Source organism: Alosa alosa, chromosome 23 (assembly GCF_017589495.1).
Source record: "Alosa alosa isolate M-15738 ecotype Scorff River chromosome 23, AALO_Geno_1.1, whole genome shotgun sequence".
Lineage (NCBI taxonomy): Eukaryota > Metazoa > Chordata > Actinopteri > Clupeiformes > Clupeidae > Alosa > Alosa alosa.
The window spans coordinates 1,995,521-2,005,520 of record NC_063211.1 but is presented as its reverse complement, the minus strand read 5'-3'; the positions used below and the strand labels follow the sequence as shown (position 1 = coordinate 2,005,520).

General features: G+C 43.0%; 2 protein-coding genes across 4 annotated transcripts in view; both read right to left on the bottom strand.

Annotated features, from left to right (window-relative positions):
• map3k2 (mitogen-activated protein kinase kinase kinase 2) overlaps positions 1 to 3,876 on the bottom strand; it is a 30,223-nt gene extending 26,347 nt beyond the window's left edge. For 2 of the 3 annotated variants that reach the window (XM_048235653.1, XM_048235654.1), the window contains exons 1-2: positions 3,489 to 3,876; positions 1,666 to 1,738 (exon numbers count right to left, since the gene is read on the bottom strand). In XM_048235653.1, coding sequence (XP_048091610.1) covers positions 1,666 to 1,720 — 55 coding nt within the window. In that variant the 5' untranslated portion in view covers positions 1,721 to 1,738; positions 3,489 to 3,876. The remainder of the gene's footprint in view (positions 1 to 1,665; positions 1,739 to 3,488) is intronic. The other variant, XM_048235652.1, reaches the window with a different exon arrangement.
• Positions 3,877 to 8,610: 4,734 nt separating this feature from the next.
• The window catches only part of LOC125288275 (cytochrome P450 27C1), a 10,647-nt gene continuing 9,257 nt past the window's right edge, over positions 8,611 to 10,000 (bottom strand). The window contains exon 9 of the mRNA XM_048234489.1: positions 8,611 to 10,000. This exon is cut by the window's right edge and continues 242 nt beyond it. The gene's annotated coding sequence lies outside the window, so the exon portion shown is untranslated.

Sequence of the window (10,000 nt, the reverse complement as noted above, 5' to 3'; positions counted from 1 at the left end):
TGGAGCATAAAAGTAGTTTTAGAAGACTGGTTTAATTTCTTCAGATATACACGCCACTATCACATGTGGCAGAGCCAGTTCCATTGGTTACAGTGGAAGCTAATTGCTGCAGCAGACGCTGCATGAACGGACAGGACACGCTTCAGTTACATGCCTGGGGTAGCCTGCCTGCATCAGTGTGTAGGTCCCCTTCAATTCAACATACTGATCCATACCACTGATCTCAATTTAATCTTAATGGGGAAAAAACACACTTTGACTGACTGACTGGCTGGCTCTGGTTAATGAGGAGGCCATTAGGCTATGATGAGAGTGACTGCCTCATTGGTTTTATTTGACATCTAGGTCTATTAAACATCCTTCATGTGTGACTGAAAATCAAAATGCCCTCATGTAAGCAATTAATGATGTTAAGGGCAGGGAGCCTGGGGTTGACTTCTAGTATGCGACAAAAACTGAACTAAACTGAAACAATAAGGAGTTACTTAATAATTTAATGACAAAGTGCATTGATTAAGTCAGACTTCTCCCTGGTTCCTACTGTTTTTTAAATTAAATGAATGTAATAAAAGCTAGCTTGTTTAATCTCATTTTTGAATATTACATTGTCAAAAGTCATGTGCACGGTCATGCCCAGACCTTTTTCAGTGTGTGAAGCTGAACAAACACCTCAGCACCTAATACTTCTACTAAATGTATTTAGTAACACACAATGAACAACTACTGTATTTTCCAGACTATAAGTCACACTTTTTTTCATAGTTTGGCTGGTTCTGCGACTCGGGTGCAACATATACAGTATATATTTATATATATGTTTTTTTCCTCTTTATGACACATTTTTTGACTGGTGCGACTTATACGATTGTTTTTGCCTGGCTATTGAAATCACCAGTACTGAAAAATTCACTGCAACATACTGTATTCTGGTGGCTTGTGACAACAGGATCAGCTGAGCAGGAAATGAATCATATTCTTACAGATACATCAAGGAATCGTTTTCCTCTGACCATCAGCACAAAAACGCCCGTAGCACTTGCCACTTTTAAGATTCTGTCCAATCTCAAACAGTAATTACTGCAAAACAAGACGCTAACAGAGCACAAGGGAAAATACCCAAGCACTAGGCTGTATCTTGTTTGCGTTCAAATTTAATCATTTAGCTGACGCTTTTATCAAAAGGGACTGATCAAAAAGAGAACAATCAAAGTGCAGTGCGACAGGGACGTGTTAGTGCAGAAATAAGTACTACTCGCAAGTGGCAGTTCTAGAAGAGATCTTGTGTGTATAAACAGAACTATGCTCCATTGCTTTCTTTTGAGTCACATCACATTCACTCTGATCTACAGCTGCTGGAATTGTAGATCTCTAAGCCTAAGCAGAGGCCATGTTATCATTTGCATTTGTGCCTTAAGACCTTTGCTAGGTCTAAGTGATCAGCATGTTGGTATAGAGGCACGCTGGCATGCCCCTTTCCAGTATCAAATCAATCACACCCAGGTGGGTACTGCTACACATTTTGTTGGTTGCTGATGCAAGGTTTCCTCTTCATTGTAAAGTGCAGGGGTTATCTGATAAAACACTGTGTAAATGTAATGTGTTGATGTTCATATTATATGACATACTGCAACTGTATAGGCAGCAATAAAGCTGTTGTATACGTACCCATAATAACAATGTTTTGTTGCACCCAGGAGTCCAGGAAAGAGGATTCGCCCATAAAATGGGTTCCTTTCTCCTGTCAAACCAAAGGAAGAATGAGTTAGGCTATGTCAAAAATTAAACTATTTCATTTGTAGTATTTCATGTCACAAACTGCGCTTTCACCTAAAAGAACTAACAAGTAAAGTAGCTTTAACTATAGACATTTCTTAGCAGACTGACCACCTTCATATATGTCCCTCTCAATTGTAGCAGTCATAGGCGCATGAATGTGTAATCAAATGATTACATATAGTGGCATATGAGCCATCAGATTGGTCAATTTGGTCAATTAAAATCCTCGTCATAGCTCTGGAGTCAATCCTTGTCATAGCTCTGGAGACTTGCCTAGATTAATACCTCACAAAGAAGCTTTCCCTTTACGTGAATCATGTGCAACCCAAAGCCACATTTTGACCATGACTTCGTGCACTCCATTCAGGAAAACGTTTTATTTCCTACAGTAGCTACTTCTAAAACAAACAACAGTTGACAGCTGTCATTTAATTGTGTTTCAGTATTTAGGAAAGAACGTGGTACCGTTTACGCAAAAACATTTAATTAAGCAGTATTGATCTGCAAATGACAACTAGTAATTGTCTGTTGTCATGCATTTTGCAGGAATGCTTTTGGCTTATTAAAATTGATCGGAGGGCCGCACAAATACCACGGAAGGATGTCAAAACACAACACACGATTCTTGTAACTTGTCTCCTCATTTTCATGTGGTTAACTGTAATAATTAAACTCGTAAAAGTTGTTTTGGGGTGTAGAAACATCTTTATCAGCAACAAATATGGATGTATAATAATTAATTAAAACACATAATTCATGTGACCATCTTCTGCAACTTGCAAGCTAACTAGTTAGTTGCTAGCGTGTTCGTTCCGATGCTAGGTAGCTAACTGTCAACGCAAGAGCGCAGTTAACTTTAGCCCGTGTGGGAAACTAGTGGTAATCTAATGCCTTTGACAATCACTGTATGTCATGTATTTTCATTGTGATTTACATGTCAATTTAGTCGTAATACATAGTTGTCTACACAGACCGGACATCGCATCTAGTAGTATGCGATAAAAGCTACGGAGTCATAACGTAGCACGATAACGTTACCTGTGCAATCAGCTAACTGAAATGCCCGTTAGCTCGCCTGACTTGATAGATTGGCCAAAAACCAACAGTCGAATGTGCGTCAAAATTCAAATAGTTTTTTTTATATATACTCATTATAAAGAAGTTAAACAACATACCACATTTTCGAAAACAACGAAGCTAATGTTCAGTGGCTGGCCAAATGTCTATGCCACCGTCACTATTAGCTTGCTAGCGATAACAGAAGCAATGCTGGCTAGGCACCACGGCTAGCTATCCTATCAAACCCAATTAAAACGCATCCATCCGGTTTTATTCAAGTTGCCAACTAGATTATAGGTAGGTAGGGATACACAAAAATACTCCTGAGACTGTAAATATATACAGAATCTTAAGTTTTCTGAATTGATATTGGCACCAGGTAACTATTAACCTAGCTATCAATATAGTTACCATTAGCCTAATTAAGTTGACATTTGGCTAAACACGAATGGCTAACTTAGCTAGCTAGCAAGTTGTCATGACGGAAGAATCAAGGCTTCGAGCTTATTTTGCTAGCTAACGTTAGCATAGATGACTAAATGCGTGGCTAACAAAGTAACTAAAAAACACACATTCCCGCACTGAAATACATAATTGCATCTCTCCACTAAAGAAACAAACTATGAAAAGGTAGAGTAGGGAAATTGTGTCACCTGGGTGGGTTGTATCACTTTACTTCCTCATCCACAAGGCAAGGCCGCGAGGGCCCAGTGCCGTGTGACAGGCGCAGTCAGCGAGGATGCAGAAGTTGAAGAGTCCGCTTAGAACTTTACTCTAGTCCAAGGCCCGAGTGCATAATTCGACACTTTCAGCACGCCACAGGCCAGGCAGCAAAGTATTTTCCTCCGAAATGTAGATGAGGTTGCTTATGGAAAGAGAGTCTCCAGGACAGAAGGAAAAGTATAAAATATGGCGATTGCAAAAACTTAATCCACTCCAGTAGTCTGCTTTGTTTACATGCAAACGGCCCTTCCAACACTGCTCGACTACGTACCCACCCCCCGGAACGAGACAAACATTGTTGGAAGAGTCCACAACTGCTGCACTTTTTTTTCTTTTTTTTTTTTTCAAAAATTGGAGCGTTCGCCTCTGTCAGGTCGAGAGAGGCACGGAAACTACAACCTCAAGGTTCAGCAGAGGAACCGAAATACATTAATTGATTGAATTTCACATTTTAGCTAAATTACACTCGGGCATGTTTTCGTTCTTCTCTATGGCATGTGATTTTGTTTAATAGGCTACACCGTCGTATGAACAGGACTTTGGACAGCATGTTTTGTCTTTTTAAATAGATAGATAGATAGCCTACTTGGCATCCAGTAGGTCTATATTATAGGCTACAACCATAACACAACAAACACATACGCACAGGTGAACCCAGAAATGTTGAGTACACCAAAGTTTTATGATGGAAATATATAGTATGGGTTCCCAGCACGCAGAAACTGCCGGAGGCTAATTTGCATATGTTGGGCAATTTGTGCAATTGAGCTAATTAGCATAAATTAGCATAATCACCTATATTGATCATATTATAAGAGCTGCTTGGCCAAAATGTGTTAGTGTGCATGTGCATGTTAGTATGTTTTTTGGGGTTACTGGAGATGCTGAGTCCATATCTGACATTTTCAAGATTCAAAATCACTATTTAAACTTGGTTTGGTCACGTTTTTATTCTCATTAAGCTGATTTTGCTAAGTTTTTGGGGGCGATTTAGACAGATTTTTGGAGGATAAAAATGTTCAGTGTTTAGGAATAATTTGGATCCTCAAGTTATTTCTGAATCCCACAATCATTTTGGAAATAGCTATTCACTGGCCCTCTGCTGTGACTCACAATTGAGTAACAAAGGGAAGAACTAGCCTCTACTACTCCTCACTGTCCTCATCCGTTGTCCTGTCGCCATCTTCTCCAGACTCTTCATCCCTGTCCTTCTGCTGTTTTTGCTGTGTAAATATATTGCCACATGTAACATCATTGCCTTTGCAGAAACAATAATTAGTACAGGCCAGGCCTGCAGCTGCACAGCTGCACTTTCCAGATACATGTATACACAGTTTCAACCCAGCTTTGCAGTTACAGCTGATAACATCTAACAAATCAGGAGGAGCAACAGGACTTGAATCGAGGGTGGGCAAGTTCCTCTCCTTTCTCCATACCTGTCTTCTAACTCCCTCCAAACGGGGTTATATCCACAGCCGGTGGATCAGGACGGTCTGCTGCTTTCCAAAGCAGCACCTGTAGATGGGCACGTTTTTCATGGAGGAGCAAGTTGCGTTCTGTAGGAGACAGTGTCTTCAGTGCTGGAGGAGCCGGGAGTGGGAGACCTCACCGCCAGGGATGAATTACTGCACGGGCCTACCGGGCCCGGCCCAGGGGCCCAAGGGGTCAGGGGGCCCTGAAGCCCAAGCCTTTGCCTGAAATCATTGCCTCAATATCAACACATCAGGATGTAGGCTATGAATCTGATTTAATTTAGTATTGGCCATCCCCAAAATGCACCAGAATACAGGAAATCACATCAAACAAATTAAAACATTTCTGAGGAAGGACCTTCAAACCCCCCTTCCACATATGCGACAATTAATGGGGGGCCCTTAATACATCTGGGCCCAAGGGCCCGAAAGTTCATAATCCGTCCATGCTCACCGCTAGGTGGAGGCCCAAGCAAAAGGATCCGAAGAGAACCCTTGTAAGGGGTACTAAAAAGTTTACAGAGGCCTTCAGTAGAAGCCGCGGGAGGAGACGAGCCGTCGCCTGGGCCTAGCTACGAGAGAAATGCTTGCCTGGAGAGGGTTTTGATGCAGTGGCCACAGCGGAGAAGGACCACGCTACTGAGAGAGTGGTTTGAGGAAGCGGCCTTGGAAAATAAGGTAGTGACGCTGGCCTGGGCGCTGACTTCACCGAGAGAAGACCTTGAGCCCCTGCCCCCACCGGGCAGCTTTAAGCTGGAGTTGCGGTGGCCCTGGCTGCGGAGCAGAGCAGAGGTGGAGCGGCAAGGAGGTGGTGCCTTGAGGACGGACGGTTGGCGGAGCCTGTTCGAGTCGGCCTGTTCGCCGGTGCTCTTTAGAAAAATAAGGGGGAAAAAAGTTTGTTGTGTGAAATCCGATGGCATGAGCCAGAGAGAAGGTCTAGGCCTTGGCGCGATCGTGGCGGTGTGGAGTGGGCGGAACAGCGGAGGACAGCTCTGCGACAAGGCAGCAGAGGAGGGACGCCAACGCCGGTAGCTGTAGCTGTGTGCAGCGTGGTCCGGCCGGGCGATGGAACTGGAGTCTGCTGCCCCACTGGCGAGACGACGGAGTGGGAGCATCGGAGGTGCAGTGCCAGCTACGGTGCTCAGCCGGGAGTCTGTGGCAGTGGAGGCTAGGGGCCCCGCCAGGTGTTGGAGGAATGTTGCAGTGGTGCACACTGCGAAAGTGCGACCTGAGGGCGTTCTCTGAAGGTAGCTGGGGACGAGAGGCGACTGACCAGGTGACTGCTAGCACGCCCCGCACTGGGCCGCTGGTGGTTGTGGTTCCCCAGAGTGAGTAGGGCTCTTGCGGTGTGTGCACCCCACCTGCTGTGTGGCAGTGCCAGAGACTAATTGCTGGACTGAATGTGGGAACGCCCGCGCCGAGGATGGCAATGGCTTGTTGGGGGAGCTGTGTAACGTTGACGTGCTGGACTGTGCTTGAGATTCCCACGATGTTTCGCGCTGGGGATTCTGGGACCCCCCCGTGGGTCAAAAATCGTGATACGAATCGAATTGTTAGGTTGGTGTATCGTTACAGCCCTACTGTATATCGCTACAGCCCTATCCTCCAAAAATCTGTCTAAATTGGACCAAAAAACTCAGCAAAATCAGCTTAATGAGAGTAAAATGTGACCAAACCAAGTTTAAATAGTGATTTTGAATCTTGAAAATGTCAGATATGGACTCAGCATCTCCAGTAACCCCTAAAAACATATTAACATTGTCCATTTTGGCCAAGCAGCTCTTATAATTTAATCAATATAGGCTATTATGCTAATTTATGCTAATTAGCTCAGTTATACAAATTGCCCAACATATGCAAATTAGCATCCGGCAGTTTCTGCATGCTGGGAACCCATACCATATATTTCCATCATAAAACTTTGGTGTACTCAACATTTCCGGGTCCACAATGGGGCTCTATGGGCTGTCCACCGGACTAATATATCTCATAGGCTACATAAAAATCACTCACAGAAATGAAATTATAATAAAATTAATAATAAAATAAGAAATTTAAAGGAGCGTGTGGAAGGTCTGGTGTGGACTGACCATGTGATGCATTGACCATGTGAACAGTGCAGGGATTGAACAGTGCAATAACGTTGCTTATTATTAAATATTAACTATGACTGAAAATACAAGAATGTACACATATTGGAATAGCTTAACAAAGAAGAAAAATAATATAATTTAAGAATAATATAAAACAGAGAATACGTTCTAATATGTATATATGTTATGACCCCAGTCCAGATTGTAAGAGGGCTAATAAAGCCTGTGAAACAGTCAGGTGGACAGCAGACAAAATTATGATGGTAGGGGCTGAGAGAGACAGGCTCATACTAAAAAGTCGATTTGTCCCCTCACCTTTTGTGTGGCATTGAAAAGTTGGATGGCCCTGGGGACAAAGGACCTCCTCAACCTGTTGAGCATGACAGTGATAGAAGTCTGCCACTGAACATGCTTCTCTGTTTATTGAACGTGCTGTGTAGTGGGTGGCAGTCATGACTGTCCATGATCGCCAGCAATCTGTTCATGGTCCGTTTCTCTGCAGTTGAGTGACTCCTGCTCAATGCCAACAACAGAGTCAGCTATCCTTGCCAGCCTGTCCAGTCACCCAGCATCCCTCTTCTTAATGCTGCCTCCACAGTACAAAAGAGGACACTGGTAAAACGTCCAGAGGAGCTTACTGCAGACATTGGATGACCGCAGCCTCCTTAGGAAGTAAAACTGACTCTGCCCTTTCCGATACAGTGCATCCGTGTTCGCTGACCAGTCCAGTTTATTGTCCAAGTGTATCCCCAGGTACTAATATGTGCTGACCACCTCCACATTGACCCCTTCAATGGAGACTGGCAGCATTGGTGGCTTAGATATCCTGAAATTCCCCACCATCTCCTTGGTCTTTGTTGCGTTCAGCTGCAGATGGTTGAGCCTGCACCATTGCACAGTGGTCATCCACCAGGTTCCTGGACTCATCCTCCTTTCTATCCCTGATACACCCCACAATTGCAGTGAGCGTCGTCCGAAAGCTTCTACATGTGGCATGACTGAGTTGTGGCTGAAGTCCGACGTGTACAGGGTGAACAGGAGTGGTGAGAGCACCGTCCCGAGGCGCTCCAGTGCTGCTGGAGCTGGTCAAATGAGTGGCGGACCTGGGCTCTGAGGATATGGTGCACACACAGGCCACACAAGCAGGCTCTTGTACCCAAGTGATTGAAATGGCCAGATGAACTCATGAATGCAACATTTCGTCTGTAAACTGATGTCAAATTAGATTCTGAATTATTTTACTAATCTGAAACGATTCCCAAAGTCTGTCGATGTCATCTATTGGTGGGTACTTTAACTGGCTTCTGTGCTGTCATTTTCCTAATTGGTATAGGCTACTTCATCCGATGTTGTTATGGAGCCAGCCTACTCACCTAACGCCTCTGCCCTGACCTGTCAGAATCAAGTCGTGCGGGTGAGGGGCTTGTGTAGTGCAACCTGTAGGTCTACATGGCGAGAAGCTCAAAGAATAACAGTAAAACTGCAAGTATTGGCAATTAGAGAGCACCCTGTTTATTACACAATTTCATCACAGAATACAGTAAGTGCATTGCATAGGTATACACTGTTAAAAAGCATGTGGTTACATTATTATAAACACTTTTACAGTCCAGTTGTACATTATACAATCATTCATGAGGTTTAAAAGGATACAGTTAATTTAACCAGACACATTTTCCACCATCCATCTAAGCAGGTAAAAGCTTCAGTAGAATGAAATAATATACAGGTAAGGCAGAAAGGTGTATAGTATTACAGGAAAAATAAATTAAATTGGTTACACCAAGAGGCCTTGACACTTTCGGACTGTTTAGTCCCATAGCATAACATAGTGTACCATAGTGTAACCTTAATTGGAAGCACATTCAAGAAAGGCTACCACCTAGCCAACAACATGCCTAAATTTGCAGCAGGCTAGCTCCAACATAACCATCTCTTATTCAACAAATACATTGCCAACTCCACATCTCCCCTCTTTGATGTAACGTATTAAGGGCATTGACACAATATAACTACAGAACAAATACAATTGAGAACTAAATATCTCTAGTTCAAACATCAAAGGATCATGTACGATCACACATCTGCTTATTTGATTTCATTAAGTATAAAAAATGCACAAACAGTAGTAGTTGTTTACAATGTGAAATATGAGGAGATTCTGGCCACTAGGTGGCGCATTCTTCTAAGAATGTAGTAGGCATGTGGAATTAGATAGATAGGCAATTGTACCAAAGCATTTCAACACAAAACCTATTTTATATCTGTTATAAAAAAAAACTACTGTTTTTACTTTACAGGAGAGTGTTAATCAGAATTGTCGATTGAAAAGACATTCTAAAATACTTAAGTTTGCCTCAGTGGCTATTTGGTCTAAAATACATTTTTACATACAGAAACATTGACCAGCAGAGTGACTGTAGGGCATTAAGGCCAGCAAATGCCTTAAATTCTACAGTTCATGGCCACAGCACAAGACATCAGACTACATGATGCATCTCTGAAATGACCCCCGCACTGCTACTTTGCACTATGACCTTGATTACACAACACATTGTATCCTGTCCATTACGCAATCATGGACCTCGAGTTGTCATATCTCTCCTTACTTAACTAGTGATTACAGTTTAACAGCAGCTACAGTAAGTGCAGGAAAGCCACAGTACCCAAACGTTCCTAATGTGACAGTGTAGACTGGCCACAGCAACGTTACCCAAACGTTCCTAATGTGACAGTATAGACTGGCCACAGCAACGTTACCCAAACGTTCCTAATGTGACAGTATAGACTGTCCTGAATTTCCCCTTAGGGATCAATAAAGTATCTATCTATCTAGACTGGCCAGATGTGTCTGAACAAACTTGAATTGATATAAAA